This window comes from Notolepis coatsorum (assembly GCF_963971535.1).
Source record: "Notolepis coatsorum genome assembly, chromosome: 18".
Classification (NCBI taxonomy): domain Eukaryota; kingdom Metazoa; phylum Chordata; class Actinopteri; order Aulopiformes; family Paralepididae; genus Notolepis; species Notolepis coatsorum.
The window spans coordinates 99,064,235-99,081,978 of record NC_140182.1 but is presented as its reverse complement, the minus strand read 5'-3'; the positions used below and the strand labels follow the sequence as shown (position 1 = coordinate 99,081,978).

The 17,744-nt window shown below is 45.8% G+C and overlaps 1 protein-coding gene across 1 annotated transcript in view; it reads left to right on the top strand.

Moving 5' to 3' along the window:
- The window catches only part of lrriq1 (leucine-rich repeats and IQ motif containing 1), a gene marked incomplete at both ends in the record, with an annotated part of 160,285 nt that overhangs the window by 27,497 nt on the left and 115,044 nt on the right, over nt 1–17,744 (top strand). The window contains 5 exons of the mRNA XM_084335301.1: nt 1,927–2,124; nt 2,243–2,299; nt 9,308–9,535; nt 9,923–9,991; nt 10,806–11,105. Coding sequence (XP_084191427.1) covers nt 1,927–2,124; nt 2,243–2,299; nt 9,308–9,535; nt 9,923–9,991; nt 10,806–11,105 — 852 coding nt within the window. The remainder of the gene's footprint in view (nt 1–1,926; nt 2,125–2,242; nt 2,300–9,307; nt 9,536–9,922; nt 9,992–10,805; nt 11,106–17,744) is intronic.

The window sequence follows — 17,744 nt, the reverse complement described above, 5'->3', positions numbered from 1 at the left end:
GTTAATACAAATGTTTGTATATCCTAATCAATGGTTAATAAAAAGGTATGTATATTCCTAATGGTTAATAAAAAGGTATGTATATCCTATAGGCTAATGGTTAATAGAAAAGGTATGTATATCCTAATGGTTAATAGAAAAGTATGTACAGTATATTCCTCAAAGCCGTCCTCAAGCATGGCCTCTGAGCACAGTGAAACATTGAATATTGAATACTGAATATTGAATACTTTATTTTGACACAAATCGTATGACAAAAAAAACATTTTAAAAGACAAGACAATAACAGTGTCAATAACGCAGGTCAAAAATGGATAAAACACAATAAAGCCAAGGCTTGTTTCCATTGTGGTCCATACATGGAACATAAAAAGGCACAGAAACACAAATGGACATGTACACTGACAGGACACATTCTAAAAAAAAAAAATTATAAAAACACCTAACCTGACAACTCATACAGTTAACTAATGTTAAAAGAAAATCCGCAAACCCTTAAAAGCAACTCATGATAAAAGAAATAAAAGCCAAGTTATGATAAAAGAGATAAAAAAAACATTTTAAGACCAATTTGAGTTGCTGCTGAGCCATGTTTTTAGGGCGGATTTAAATCCGAGAGGGGAGTTCAGGAGTTTTAAAAATGTTGGCAGGGCATTCCACATTACCGTAGCAGAGTAAAAAAAATGCATCTTTCCCCATGCATGTCCTGACTCTCGGCGGGACCAGGTCCGTGGGGCTTCCTCTTGTGGCGTGTTTGTGGACATCTCCTACTTTATTAAAATAATTGACTAGGTACTTGGGGACCGTTTCTTTTAGTACTTTAAAAACCAGTAGCATTTTAAGCTGGTGTACTCTTTCTTCAACCCTAAGCCATCCCAGCCTGCTAAAGTGGGCTGGCGTTAGGTGAGTCCTAAAGTGAAGGTTGTGCAGGAGTCTCACTAGTTTGTTTTGGGAGGTCTGGAGCTTTGTCTTCATTTGTTTTGATATGTTGCTGTACCATGAAGTGCAAGCATAGTCAAAGTGACATTGGAAACATGTACAGTCCCAATTCAACTCTCTCCAATTTGGGATTTAATATCATCAACTGATATGAAATTGGTCAGGTTTCAGGTCCTTTTGCAAGTTATTCCAATATGCTTCTGCATTATGTACATGCAACCTGCAGCTCATGCTAAATGACCACAGCGTTCTCTCTCCTCCCTGTTTGACTTTGTCATCAACTATTACCAAAATAAAAACCAAGGTGGACTAAGTAAGCCTGCCCACTCCTCTTAGTGAATACTTTATCAGGGCACCCACAGGAATCCCAACCCCAAGCATAGGACATATAGGACCTGGGCCCTTATTCATCAAACTACTAAGAATAGGAGTACTGATCTAGGATCTGACTGCTCGGGTCACATATTTTCACTTCACTATGACTGGTCTTAGATCAGCACTCCTACATTGAGACTCTTGATAAACACAGGCCCTGGTTTGAGTCGCATCCAAACCTCCATTTGGTGATACAGTACAAACCTATTCCCAGTAGATGTCACTGTTGTCTTGCTTTTATTCTCACACAGGCAGTACAGCGTGATGATGATGCATTATTCTGTACAAATAGTGGCATGGCAGTTTTGCTTTATCAGATAGTATGCAATAGAAAGTGACAGGATGGATGAGATCCACACACACAAACGCACACACCCACACACCGCTTTTAGCACTCTTGAGTCGTATTCAAGAGATTTATTCGTCACATACATACACGAGACATGTAGTGAAATAAAGGTGGCCATTTCATTATAGATAATAAAATAGACATGATAAAAGTACTAAGATACAATACAATGCTAAGCTTAAGAATGAAGGGTAATGAGTCCTATATACAATACTATACAATATAACAGTTATGTTTTTTCTTTTAAAGTGATTTCTTTAAAGAGAGAGCATGAAAACGGCATAGAACTGCAACTTCTAGTGCTTGAGCAAACGCGGAAAGAGGAGGAGGAGACGAGAGCCAAAGAGCACCGGCTGGAGCGAGAGGAGCGCCGGCGCCAGCAGGAGGAGAAGGAGGAGCGATGGAGACTCACAGAGAGAGACTTTGAGGAGGAGTGGCGGAGGGTAGAGGAGGCAGAGGAGGTGACGTGGTCCCATGCCTCTGACGTGACTCCTCCTTTTATCTTCAGTCATTTCAAACGATGCCTGTGTTATCTTGCTGTTTCATTCTTAACGTTGTGTTCTCTGCCTGCTTCATCAGAAAGCTCTGCGGGTGATGGAAGAGGAAGAACTTCCACAGGATCTGCTCCTACATCAGGTGTGTTAGAACTCTTTCGTTGACCCGACGTAGAGCCGTGAGGCGCCAGACTGACCGTGCAGTGCACCTTTGGATGGTGATAACGTCAACTCTAACCTTTACAGAATGGACTTCATGTTGTTTACAATGGAGCAGTGGGCTGACCCCTATTAGTCGATTAGTCGGTCGAAAGGAGCCGTAGTCGACTGCCAACATCTTAGAAAAAAAAAAGAAAAAAAAAAAGAAAAAATTATAATTTTTTTTAATTTATTAATTTATTTTTATCATTCTTTCCAAAAGAAAAGAGGCCTAGAAGCGTGGCTAACGCTAATGGCACGCATACCAGAGGCTAACTGCCTACGAAAACAGGCACAGAGGCACTGAAAGAGGATTTCACCATCTAATGAACACACTAGACAAATATCAAGATGTATCCATCAGTGGACCAATTGCATGCTTTTGCAGAGGACAAGAAGCCTTCAGTCGACTCCTTCAGACATTAAGCACCCCCCACAGCCCAAATGGAATGATACAAATTGTATACTTAAAAAAAAATAAAAATGTTTAGTCGACTAATAGTCGACTAACCAAATCCTTAGTCGGGGACAGCCATACCGGAGCAGAGGTACCAACAGAACCCGGTTCAGTCCATCTATTGATGCACCCCAGTGAGACTGAATGTAGACTGAAGATGAGCTGGACACATCAATAAACAGATTAAACAGGATTTTCTTAGTGTGTGGACTCTATGCATTTACCTGCATTCTTCTAACCTGGTATGGCAGAGTCTCATGTACTGTATATGATGGCCACAGAATCAATCAAACAAACCCAATGTATATATATACGTATGTATATATTATTTTATTGCGATATAAGGCAGTTCTTCATTAGAGGGACAGGTGTTTCAGATGGTCTTCTAAACGAGCTGTTCTGGTGCTGTGAATGATTGTTGTCGTGCCACAGTAAACCTCTATATTCAAATTGAGTAAATGGTATGTATTAACAGCACCTAATGTTTTCAGATTCCAATTCTTTATTTTCTTTTTCTTTCTTGTGCTCTGTGTACACATTAAAGGAACACGCCAACATTAGGGGAAATGCACTTACCGTCTTTCATATGATAGAGTCAGACCAGGAGATAGATACCAATTTCCTCTCTGTGCGTTCAATAGACCTGTTGGCTGTATACGTCAGACTCCGTGTGCGCGCGCATCACAGGGGCAGAAAGAAACCTAATCCTGGTCAGAACAGCGGGGCAGACGGGGGCGGTCGGGTGGCGTAGCGGAGATTGCGCTCGTCACCAATGCAAGAGGCTGCGGTCTCGACTCCCGGAGTCAGCATTGCCTGCGGCTTGGGCCGGTCGTCATACTAACTCGTTTGGCTGAGTTAGCGGGAGGGAAGTCGTGGGTGGTAATCTGGCGTTGTGGACAGCGACGCCTACAGGTCAGGTCTGGGCGCCTGCTCAGCGAAAGGCAGGAAGTGGTGAAGGCAGCGTGACCTCCCACGCGTTACACTTCACCAATGAGAGTCCTCGCTGCCAGGTGAGAAGATATGTAAAAGGTGAAAGACTTATCCACAAAGAATGGATTGCACGGAGCAAGTTGCACCCAAAACTTTCATTCAATCAATCAATCTGCACGGTGATTGATTGAATGAAAATTGTATTAACAGATTGCAGAATGGGTTCAATACAGTACGGCTCAACACACACAATTGTTAAGGGGATGCAGACCAGAGAAAGACTTTCGTCTTGTTTACATCAGGGTCCCCCATTTTCAATTCATAATGAATTGTAAGTAAGGGTGCAACTTGCTCCGTGCAATCCATTCTTTGTGGATCTAGCCCTAACACTCACAGCCATGCTGATTTGGCAAAATGACATACAGCTGTTTTCGTTTGAAACTACTTTTAGTCAGGGGAGTGTGATGGTTTCTCCATAGAGCCCTGTTGTACTTCTTTTAGCGCAGCAGCTTGTGCAGGTAGTGGGCAACTTAGTCATGTGACTCAGTTGGTATTGCTGATTGGCTCGAACACGGTATGTTTGTAAACAGCAAACAGGTCTATAGGGATGGCTGGTGTGCATAGGCGGAGTTTGAACTTGACGCCAGGGGGTGCGACTGCTTGGCGAACTATACCCGCGCGCACGCGCAGCGGGCGCGCGCGATTTTTTTTGACCTTTATTTTATTATTTTAGCGTTTTTACAATGCCCTAACCCCTAATTTTTTATTTTATTTAGGTAGTACAGCAGCACACACACACACTCACACACACAGCACTACGGGGGATCATTTTTAACTGACTTAGGCTCTAATTATTATTATTCATAGAGACTCTCGAGCAATAATAATTATTACAGCCTCCATTTTTCGTGGACGAAAAATATACCAGGCTATAGATATCAATTTTCCCGAAATAACGCTACCTGCCTCGACAAAATTCGTGCATTGGTTATCCAGATACATTAATTATCATCTCAGAATAAGTGGCTTTGTATCGCGCTGCTGCTGCTGCTGCTGGCCGCGCGTTGCCGTTAACCCTTTCACTGCCACACTACAGAAGGTTCGCCTTATAATGTGACATGATTACTACTATAAAATGAATGTATTGTAAAACAAAACATAATAGAATTCAGATTTGTTTCTCACAATTATTATAATTTTATTAAAATAAAAATAATCTTGATTTAAAAAAAAAAAAAAAAAAAAAAAAAAAAAGGCAATTTCACCCCCGGCCACCAGGGGGTGCAATGCACCCCCTGAACCCCCATAAACTCCGCCCATGCTGGTGTGACGTCACAAATTACTTCCGTGTCCACTAGCATTTAGTCTAATGCGGCCAATAGGGAGATGTAGTGGTTACGTCATTGCCGTTTTTCCGTGTTCCACCCTCTGTCCAACGCAATGTATTTCCCCATTTTCCATTTCTAAATCGCCTCGTTTAAAACAAATAAAAAGCATGGACATTTGCATGGTGTACCCTTCTGTACGTATTCATCCACAATCTATAGCTCAACCTGAAAATATTCGCAATTAATCGTAAAGGTAGCAAAATAACAACGTTTACATTTTCGTTCACTGAGAAACTACACTGCGATTTAGCGCTGCTGACTGACGTCCCCCCAGCGTAGACTCCTGGCAGACCTAGGATACATTCCATAAGCTTAACAACTCGTACAATGGGAAAATAACTGACCCTGAATCTGTGGCTAGTATCTCTCTGGTGATCATAACCATTAACTCATTCAGCGCCAGTCACGATGATAGTCGGGTTAACTCGCCGACCAGTCAGTGCCAGACCCGAGTATAGTCGGGTTTTAATCGTTATTTCTTTTATTAGTGATATCCATTCATTTTCATCCATCCAGCCTGATGTTATCGTTGGGAAAGGGCAAATACCGCCGCCTACGCCTTCCAGCTGGTATTGCACCCCATTGGGAATGGTATAGTTTATTTTCTGGGACGATCCGAGCCATGCGGGCGGGGTTTAAATACTCAGGCGAGGTAGGTCTCAACAACGATGGCATTCAACAGTAACCCCGCCCGCCCGTCAGTGTGTAACGGTGGGTAACGTGGTACGGACCTCCACGAGCAGTATTTGGAATGGCGATCAGATACAAGGTAAGAACACTATATATACATTTGATCGTTGATCTGATATTTATTTCTACCCCGATCGATGCTGTCTCTGTGTGTGTATGTGTGGCTATGTGCCGTTGGTGGCAGGAGGGGGGGGGGCGCCGGTCTAAACCATGAGGAAGGATAATAATGATGATCTAGCGTTGATTTCAGGAAGATTTGATAATCAGGCGAAAAATGACAACGTGTTTTGTGTATTCCACTAAAGGGCTATTATCGCGTCTTTTCCTGGGATTAATAGAAATCACAAACTACACTTGTATTCAAAACGGTATAAAACGGAAATGTACCGATGAAAAAAACAATCCGTTTTGTACATGTTGACTGGAAGCAACTCACTGATAATCGACGGGTGTATTCGACCCATAGCTATAATTTAAGATATATTTTAAGCACTCGCAAATCTCGCAGTCCCCTCATTGATTAAAGCGGTGGCGTTCTAGCGCCATCTCACGGATTAAGCTCCGGCACTGAATGAGTTAATCTCTAAAGCCAACCACCATTTTTAAAAGCAACAACCACGTTACCATATTTGTATTTATATTTTAAATCGTATAACGTTATTTCGCTGCATATTAAATCACTGTAAATACTAATGTAAATCATTGTTTCGTTGTCCATATTGTGTATAATTTATAACGTTATTGTTTTTTTACATAACGTTAGTAGCTAGCTAGCTTGCTAGCCGGCATTCCCGAAACTCCTCTACATGCCCCGATTTAAAATGGTTCTCTCCTCTTTGTATACTTTTGTCCTCACCAACAAAGTATTCTGCCAGGGAACTTATGGACATGACAGTAGACATTGCTAACGTCTAGTAGGGCTGCACGATTTTGGGAAATAATCGAATTGTGATTTTTCTGACGGATATTGCGATTGCAATAAAATTTGCGATTATAATAAAAAAAAAATTAAGCAGCCACACAGAGGTTTATTGTAAAATGCGGCTTGCATCTGGCCTACGCACTGGGTCTGTTCGGGACACCGAGCCTGAAAATGTTTCTTTTTACCTGGGAATTGATAACGGTACCCTTTTTTTCTGTACTTTACTCTCCCTCTCTGAAGTCTAAACTTCACAACACACAATCTAAAACCCCTTACCTCCCTCTCCCAAACCGTTCCTACAACAATAACAACAACTTGCAAAGGAGATCTTGTATCTCAATGGGACTTCCTGGTTAAATAAAAAAAAATGTATTAAAAAAAAAGATTTGCGATTTCTTTTGTGTGCGATTTGCTAATTGCATCATTTCAAATTTCGATTTAAAATCAATTAATCGTTCAGCCCTAACATCTAGTATGTTTAGCTAGGTAACGTTAACGTTAGTTAGCTAGCGTGGTATCAGCTGGCCGTGACGTGGATTAGGCGACAACACTGAACGACAGGCATTCTCTTGCCATACTGGTAAGTGTAGTTCTTTTTTAACGACAAATTAAAAACCTTATAACTACCTTTTTATTTTAACCAAAAATGCTTAAACAATAATGTTAGTGGTAGAAGGAAACTCATTTTGTGCAAAAATGTTTAGCATTTCGATTTCCATGCTGCAGAATTGTTACAATAGCCGACAATCCATTTTCCCAATGATGAATCCCTATACGGGTGGAACAACCAGTGACGTCAGACTACACCTCCCTATAAATGGCTGCTTTTTTTATATAGCGCTTTTATCCAAAGCGCTTTACAATTTGTTACTCACATTTGACACATTCACACACCGACGGCGGAGGCAACCATGCAAGGTGCCAACCTGCTTATCTGGAGCAATTAGGGGTTAAGTGTCTTGCTCAAGGACACATCGACACGCTGCCCGGGAGGAGCGGCGATCGAACCGGGAACCTCCTGATTTCCAGACGACTGCTCTACCTCCTGAGCCACTGTCGCCCCTATGTAGACAGCAGAGCATGTGAGCGGATCGGAGCGTGAGCGGAGCGAGGAGCGGAGCGGGTGGTTTTGACGTGAGCGACGGAGTGGGTTTTAAAATGGGTCGGCGCGACGTCCGGAGTGAGAGTTCTCCTCCGCTCCAATCCACTCCGGGCCGCTCACAGTGGTTTAACACTGATGTAATATACATGTAGTACAATGCCAAAGCAACAGATGGCGATGTACAAACATGAAGGCCATTTTCAACCAATGAGAAGGGTGAACCGTCACTCACATCCTGTTAGAAAAAGTATATGACGCCATTGTTGTTGTCGTTAGCTTACATGCTAACGTTAATGGCAGCGACCATAGCATTGTGGCTAGGCTAGCTATCATCGCTTAGTAGAGCTAGTGAATGGATAAACAACGTTATTTAACATTGCAGAATTACAATACGGCTCAATACAAACAATTGTTAAGGGGCCCAGGGGGTGTAGACTGTTGTAGTTTGGTCAAATCAAGCAAATTTACATCATGCTCCAAAAAAAAAAAAAAATTCTGCCGAGCGATGGGGAGCGGGGAGCGCTCGATTCAAGGCGAGCGGAGAGCGACTTGGGGGCGGGGTCAACATGAGCGATTAGCGGAGCGGAACAAGCCGTCTAGAGCGAAGAGCGGATTTCTCGCCCACGCCGATCCGCTCACATGCACTGGTATCAGCAATGGCTACAGCCCAGGAACACCCTTTTTTCACCCTTTTTACTGTGACATCCTACTTCGCTGACTTCTCAAAGTCTGTGAAAAAGGGTCTCAACTCTTATTAAAAAAAAAAAAACTGTAACGGAGGTAGTAAGAGACTGTTTTGTTGACATAATTTCTATTGCTGCAACACGGGACACAGCACTGCACCATTTTACTGCCTTTGAATATCCCGTCTGGAAGCAACAGGACACGGAAGTGGCATTTTGGAATATGATGACGTAGCGCCTAGCTATCCCTATAGGAAGCTATCTGGCTGCAAGCTATCCTAGCTCAGCACAAATGAATGGAAGCGGATACAGATGACTAACCTAGCTTAAAACTCCGGGAGAGGTGTTTTCGTCCAAGAGCTAGGCTAGCTGGTCTGTATCCACTTCTATTCATCTGTGCTAAGCTAGGCTAGCCTGCAGCCGGATAGCTTTCTACTGAATACACAGAGGAAATTGATATCTATATCTTCTTGTCTGTAAGCGCATTTCCCATAATGTTGGCGTGTTCCTTTACGGCTGAGCAGCACTGGAAACTTATCAGTACTGATCCTTTTCCAATAGCAGTAAAAAAAATAAACTAAAAAGAAAACGTTTTTTTTTTATCACTTTTGAAGCGTTCAAATCTATATTCATTATAACAATTGGTTCTGCGTTACCCAGCTCTAGTCCACTTGTGTCACAATCTATCACAGTCACAAAATAAGAATAAATAAACCGATAAATATATTTAAAAAAGAGTAGAGCTTTTTCTAATGATTCCTCCTGTACTGTACTCACTAGGAGCTGATCAGCAACCTCCATAGACAGCTGGAGCAGGAGAGGAGAGCTTTTGAGGAGGCCCAGGAGAAGGAGCAGAGGAGAAGGGAGGTGTTGTGCCAAAGGGCTGCCACCACCATACAGGCCGCCGCCCGAGGCCTCCTGGTCCGCCGTTGGTTCCAGGCCGAGTTGAGTCGTAGGAGAGAGGAATGCAGGAGGCGCAAGGAGCAGCTGAGGAAGAGGAGGGAGCTGGAGGAGAGACACAGGAGAGAGCAGGAGGAGGAGATGAAGAGGAGAGAGGAGGAGGCACGAGAGAAGCTGAGGAGGAGGAGGGAGCTGGAGGAGAGACACAGGAGAGAGCAGGAGGAGGAGATGAAGAGGAGAGAGGAGGAGGCACGAGAGAAGCTGAGGAGGAGGGCGGAGTACGAGAGAGGCAAGGAGGAAGAGCGCGCCCGGCTGGAGAGGGAGAGAATGGAGGAGGAGAAGAGGAAAAGGAAAGAGGAGGAGAGAAAGAAGAGAGAGGAGGAGAGGAAGAGGGAGGAGGAGGAGAGAAAGAATAGAGAGGAGGAGAAGAGGAATGGGGAAGAGGAGGGGAGAAAGAAGAGAGAAGAGGAGGAGAGGAAGAGAGAGGAGGAGGAGGAGGAGAGAAAGAAGATAGAGGAGGAGAGAAGGAAGAGGGAAGAGGAGAAGAGGAAAAGGGAAGAGGAGGCGAGAAAGAAGAGAGAGGAGGAGGAGGAGGAGAGGAAGAGAGAGGAGGAGGAGGAGAGGAAGAGAGAGGAGGAAGAGGAGAGAAAGAAGATAGAGGAGGAGAGAAACAAGAGGGAGGAGGAGAGAAGGAAGAGAGAAGGGGAGAAGAGGAAAAGGGACGAGGAGGAGGGAAAGAAGAGAGAGGAGGAGGAGGAGAGGAAGAGAGAGGAGGAGGAGAGAAAGAGAGTGGAGGAAAATAGAGGGAAGGGAGAAGAGGAGGAGAGGAGGGAGAGGGAAGAGGGGGAGGAAGAGAGAAGGAATCCGAGAATCTTGGAGGAAGAAGAGAGGCGGGAAAAAACAGATGCTATGAAACAGAGAGAAAGAGAGGAGAGCGAACAAGCCACAAAATAACAAGAGTGAGAGAGAAGGGAGAGAAATGACTGCAAACAACAGGTGGGACTGTGCTGAAACCAGTAGCCCAACCTTTGACTCTGTTTCACTGATGTGCCTACCGGAGAAGAGGAAAAGGGAAGAGGAGGATAGAAAGAAGAGGGAGGAGGAGAAGGGAAGAGGAGGAGAGAAAGAAGAGAGAGGAGGAGGAGGAGGAGGAGGAGAGGAGATAAAGGATGAGAGGAAGAGAGAGGAGGATGAGGAGAGAAAGAGAGTGGAGGAAAATAGAGGGAAGGGAGAAGAGGAGGAGAGGAGGAAGAGGAAAGAGGGGGAGGAAGAGAGAAGGAATCCGAGGATCTTGAAGGAAGAAGAGAGGCGGGAAAAAACAGATGCTATGAAACGGAGAGAGAAAGAGAGGAGAGCGAACAAGCCGCAAAATAACAAGAGTGAGAGAGAAGGGAGAGAAATGACTGCAAACAACAGGTGGGACTGTGCTGAAACCAGTAGCCCAACTTTTGACTCTGTTTCACTGATGTGCCTACCGGACAACACGGAGCAGAAAAGACTGACGTGGATGAGGGACTGCATCCCCTGGTCCAAAATCTCCCTCCAGTACAAGAGGAAGCAAGGCAGGGCTTCTACCCAGCAGGGGCGGAGGGGGGCAAGGCGGGCGTCTGCTGGCTACCTGCCGCCTCTCTCCCTGGACGTGCTGCTTCAGTCTGGCGGCTGGAAGTCCCTGGAAGAGGTAATCTAATGTTGTAATGAGGGATGATATTAAGTGTGTGTGTGTGTGTGTGTGTGTATGTGTACATACCACGTTAACCCTTTCACTACCACACTATAGAAGGTTAACCCTTTCACTACCACACTACAGACTTAAACCTTCTGTAGTGGTAGTGAAAGGTTAACATTATGTAGTGTGGTAGTGAAAGGGTTAACGGACGGGCTAAAAAGAAAATAATTTACATTTTTTTTTAAAAGCATTGTCTGGCATTATGTTGACTACCGATTAGTATTGATAAATGTCGCACTGCGCTGCCTCCTCATCAGGCTCCAATCCAATAGGAGAAAAGTGTTTCAATCAATCAATCAAATCCTTTATTTAACCAGATAAGCATCATTGAGATTTCAAGAGCGATCTGGCCAAGCAAGGCAGCAGAAAGTTTCAACATAAAAAAAGAACGTACGGTTATGTATGTAACATTAGTTATATGAGTATAGTGACGCTCAGCGTCATAGTGCAAATACTCCACCTCAGTACTTGCGCACTGAATAAAAACTCACAATGTACCTTTACATACCATCATCTGAGATGAGGCCATGCCCTCATCTCCTTCCCAATCTTTCATCACAAGGCAAGATCAAGGGGCCGCAGGGGAGTCCTGACTCATATAACTATGGTTACATACATAACCGTACGTTATATTATCGTATAGCTCTGCTCAGCGTCATAGTGCAACACAGGAGCTGAGCAGAGCTGAGTTCGACAAATGTACCCCACTGAGGCCCCCCACAACCATCAGAACCGGGGAGGACCCGAGCCCCCCCGACCCTCCCTATTGGAGGACGGGAGGGAGACGGATCCGACTGCACGAAGAGGAGCTTGAGCAACTCAACGCACAGGGTGAGCAGACCGTGGGGCGTACCCATGACTACACAAACGCACAACCCACATGCCACTAGGGAACGAATGGAAAAGGAACAAACCCCCGTTACCACCTATAAAATCACGGGGTCAAGAGCAAAGCCCAACCCCGTCACGTGGCAAGGCCGTAGCAGCGGAGCGCGAAGGAGGACCCAGACCCAGAAGGGACAGGACCCCCCCGGAAAAAGGGGGCCTGGAGAGGCCAATGACGCCACAGCATCGAGACCTCACCAGGAGCAGGCCAAGAGCAGGCCCTTCCCCCCAATAGCACGCCGCCTGGCTCACTGACCCTGGTATACTCAGGCAGTCACCCATCCAAGCACAACCCAGGCCTGAACCTATACCGCCTCCGAAATCGAACGAGATCGGGTGTGTTCAGGGTGGCATGGCTGTAAACTCGAAGCACTCAAGAGGCTACACCTACAGCGGGAGCAGGCAGCGCACCGGGGAGACGACCTCCCTTTTCTAGAAGAGGTCGATCCCTCAATCCAGGCAGCAGGCACTTGACCTGAGCCTGGAGCACTGCGGACTAGACAGGCGCCAAAGGGGTCAGCTGAAACAGCACCCCGGCGGAAGGGGCGTATGCTGGCATTGTTGTGCACCATGTCACAGCCTCCACAAAACCCCCCCGACTCTCTAGAGGGGTCGAGGCAGAGAAGGCTGACACGATTGGCATACGCAATGAAACGTGCGGGGCACACTCAAGCGGTTAACCCGGGAGTTGACTCCGCTCCAACACACCAGGGAACCAACCACCCCATTGGTTCTAACATGAGGTGGTTGTTCCTATAACCCCTCAAGAAAAAACTTAAACACACCTGCGGGTATACACTGGCTATACCGCAGTACAAGTGTTTCAGTTTTCAAACAGGGGTTATCCCAGGCCTACGGGTCGACGAAACAACTTCGGACCGGTCCCGGCGGACCGGGACGTACACAGGGATGCCAGAGGAGTTCCAAGAATCACCTCAACAGCCCCCTCTCAGCCATGTGTAAGCAGGAGAAGAGGGGGGCGAAAAGAATGGAGAAGGACCAGGCCCCCTTAGCGCATCTCAAGGTACAACACCACATGGACCAAGCAACAGTGAGGGGTAATACGTAGTAACACAACCACGAACATCTCCATAACGTTAAACCCTGTGACACCCGGGCCGACCCGGAATTTTCCCCCCCGAAAAAAGCACAAGTCCCTCAGGGTACCAGAACAGCAGATCTGCGTCCTCGGCAGACAACGGGTTAACTGACCTGGACCGGCGTGACCAGAACCAGTCCTGTGCCCTAATCACGCCGACATCCGCAACACTAGGAGGGGGGTAGGTATGCGCGTCGATCCAAAACATTATAGAGGGCGCCACCCAGACGGTCCCGTTCATACTGCGCTCGGTGGCCCACCCCAAGGGCGTGAGACCCCTCTACCTACTGTATGCTTTGATCTATTCCGTTAACATCCCCCAGATATGAACGAGAATTAGTCGAGACAAACCTAGTAAACTGGCGCTCGGAAGAGACAAACTCCATCCCAGTTGCCCCATAAAAACGCTGTTTTAATGATGAGCAACCAAGGCGCGCAAGCCTCATGCGTGATTCCTATCAGAAGCACCCAGGGCCAGCACTATGTACACGTCGAGACCCAAAACACATCAATGGATAGTCTAACAAGACACCAGATACCGTTCCTCCAAGCCGCCTGGGAGAACGACAAGAAGCAGTTTTTTTTATTTTTTATTTTCTACAGAAAAAAGAAAAAAGAATACAGACATGGGTCCCATGCGACGCGGCTGAGGGAAAAACACCACCCGTCAACCATACTTCATAAGAGGGGACGGGGAGCGACGTACCCCTATGACGGGGGGAAACCCATGACTCAACAGACCTGTAAGGCGAGGAGTCAGGGAAACCCTAAACAATACCCCGTCCACCTACTCCAAAAAGGAGAGGACGGGGAACCCCCAGAGAGACTTCCCACGTGAGCAATAGATTGAAAAGACATATTGCAACATTGAGCTATGTAACAATTGGATCAGGACTTTCCGAGGAGGAGGCTCTGAAACTCTGAGTAGGCTCCCTCACTGAGAGGGAGACTCTAACTCACCGAGGAGGCTCTGAACTCCCAGAGGAGAAGACTCTGAAACACCCTGAGGAGGAGGCTCTGACCCAATACACACACTACCAGTAGGGAGCAGAGCAGAAGAACAAACGTCTCTACTGCGTTGCATCACCCACCAAGCTCAATACACATACAACAGAGCAGAACTTCTTTTTAAGTTCTACTCACCTTGACAATCTGAGGAGGAGGCTCTGAAACTCTGAGGAGGCTCCCTCACTGGGAGGGAGGGTCTGAACTCACAGGAGGCTCTGAAACTCCCTGAGGAGGAGGCTCTGAACTCCCTGAGGAGGAGGCTCTGAAACTCCCTGTAACAGAGGTCCATAACATGGAGCCTGAATAACCCACGGAAGTCTTTCCAATAGAAACGCGCCCAGTGACGTACTCTATGGCGGGGGAATTTCCGTGGTCCCCCGCCCAATATGGCGTGGGACCAGGAAACTCCCCCCCCCCCCCCCCCCCCCCCTACCCTGTAACGTGCTGATCCAGCAACGTCACAGGAAGCCCGAAGGACAGGGGCTTTTAACCCCTGACCAATCAGAAAAAGGGGAGGAAGGTTTACCAGTTCACCCCTTTATGACCCCTCACCCCTGATACGATGTAATGACAAAGTAGAGCCATGACACCAGTCATAGCATGCTACATGAAGCATTTAACAGCTTCACATAGACTCATGTGCGAAACCTGCCATCTGATTTTTACAAAGAAAAACACAGACCCGGAGAGGGCCCCTTTTAAGAGCCCCGGTACCAGACTTACACATGTGACTTCTGTAGGCCAACACCTAACCCAGTTGTAGATCTTAACGACACACACAACCCTTCATCACAACAAAAAAGGCAAAAGTACACTCTCACTACCGTAAGAGGAACGCCGTTTTTCATAACGAGAGAAGACACAAGTCCTCAATTATGTATTGGCCACAGGCCTTGCTAAGCCCACATGATAGCGACCAAAACAATATTTTCCCTAGGAAAAAATCTTTTCTCAAGCAGGAGCACAACCCCAGCAGAAGCTGAGGGATTACACCGTATCCCCACAAACATAGTGACACAATATATTGTAAACAAAACATGTTTGAGAGGAGGGGGGAAAGCCCCAGGGAAACCGGGGGGAAATCACCCCTCCCCACCTTACCCTTGATACGACCAGGTTGAACAGGTACTGCCCTGTTAATATGTGAACATGCTACCTGTTTATTGTCATCACAGGCTGAGAGAAGGACTCACTCCTCGATCACATGTCACTAAGCATAGCTTTGCAGGGTAAATAACCCAACTAGTTGTGAGCTCAACCACGTTACTAACGTTACATGAACACACAAGTTCTCATCACAACCAACCAGTTCATTTTTACTCACGTAAAAAACAACGCCGATTTTCTAGGTAGAGAGAAACCTATACCAGCGACAAGACAATTCACACACAACACATGTCGTATCCCCAATGTAGTGCAGCAACATACGTTTTGGAAAACATCGTTATTACAAAACATTTAGAAGGGAAGGAAGGAAGAGGCATTAAGCGTCCAGAAGGACTCTTACCCACACCACGAGCGCAGGCTGAGAGGACTGCAACCACTGGTCTCTCCATGTTGACGAAAGTCCTCGCTGCCGGGGCAACACAGTGTAGGGCCGACTAACATCCTCTGTCAAAGATGACGTCGTAGTCAGAGTGTTATGGCCTGTTATCCTCACGGCTAATGTTCAACGGTGTAGCATAAGCTAACAGCCAACCCAGGCCGGCTGGTAGCAACAAGCTAACGCTCCTGGCCTAGTGAACACAACGAGCTAGCGCCGCAGGTAACAGCTAACTGGCTAACAGTTAGCTCACCTAGCTAGTACGCAAGCTAAGCAGCTATCACCGAAACTTCACAGGAGAACACAATAAGCCAACACCTCAGACAGCCGCCGTCTGACTCACCTCCTCATCCTAGGAGAGAAGAAAAAAAAGAAATCAACACAGTTTCCAAAACGGTGCAGATAAAGAAGCACCAAACACACTTTTCCTTGTGAGGGTTATTTTCAAACTTGAAAGATGGGGCCTTCACATGACGGAGAAGAATCCGCTCGTCCAAAAGATCCCGGGTTTTAACCATAGACTTTGGTCGCGGCCCACTAGATTGACTATCGTGGGCTTCAAACCAGGACCCTCCCACTGCCGCCTAAGAGGCCGAAAAAAGGATACTAGTCTGGGGCCGGCCTTCGTAAATTGTGCAGCTAACCCCCCATAGCAACACAACTGGCACTCGCATAGCAAAACACATCACTCACCCAGAGGCAGCCAGTTTCTCACAACAGCCGACGCCTACTGCACAGTCCAGCTGCAGACCCGCAGGCAATACCTGTCAGCTGCAGCTTGGAGGACTGCAGGTGGGGATTAGACCAGCGACGCGAGCCCCTAATACGAAAACACCGGTGGAGGTCAGAATGATCATCATCTTCCAGACACCCCAGTGACAAAGACATTATCGCCGTATTTTCTCGAAAATAGTGAGAGAGAAAACAAAGATATGATGTCAACGTATCTCCTTGCTCTTCTGTTCTCCTTTCTTCAGTCTAACAACCTAGTTTCAAGTTTCTTTAATATTTGTCATACAGAAGTACAGAATACTTTTATACAAAATGCTTCTTACTGTTACAGCTCAAGTGTTTGGTATACAGGCACTTTCTTGTGGTGAAAGTGAAGAAGGAGATGAGGGCACGGCCACACCCCTGCTTATGTAGGTAGCAGATGGGGGTGTGGTCAGACAGATGTTGGTATGTAAAGGTACATTGTGAGTTTTTATTCAGTGCGCAAGTACTGAGGTGGAGTATTTGCACTATGACGCTGAGCGTCACTATACTCATATAACTAATGTTACATACATAACCATACGTTCTTTTTTTATGTTGAAACTTTCTGCTGCCTTGCTTGGCCAGATCGCTCTTGAAAGAGATTTTAATCTCAATGATGCTTATCTGGTTAAATAAAGGATTTGATTGATTGATTGAAACACTTTTCTCCTATTGGATTGGATTGCAGCCTGATGAGAGGAGGCAGCACAGTGCGACATTTATCAATACATTTATCAATACTAATCAACATAATGCCAGACAATGCTTTTAAAAATATATATATTTTCTTTTTAGCCCGTCCGTTAACCCTTTCACTACCATACTACAGAATGTTAACCTTTCAAGTACTGAGGTGGAGTATTTGCACTATGACGCTGAGCAGAGCTATACGATAATATAACATCACAATACAGATAAAACAAACGCAAACACAGCAAGCTCCAATTTCAGGCAAGTTATCAAACAGGCAAGTTATCAAACACAGTTGCACTGTCCGAGGGAACTGAATTCGTAGGATTTTAAAATGGCTGTCCTGGTAATTTTAGGTCCTCCTGTATCTTGTTCCAGGATGAAGGAGCAGCATATTTAACACCATGATACATGATACCTTCTCCAAAACAGGAAGCTCACAGTGTAACCGGATGTGTCTTCATATGCCGTAGTGAGGAAATGATTGTAACCTGTATAGCGTATCAAAAGCTATAATGAGTTATGATATTCATCTCTGACTTGTCACTTAACTCATGTAAACGGCAGATCCCATTTATAACAGTCTAGAACAGGGGTTCTCAAACTTTTT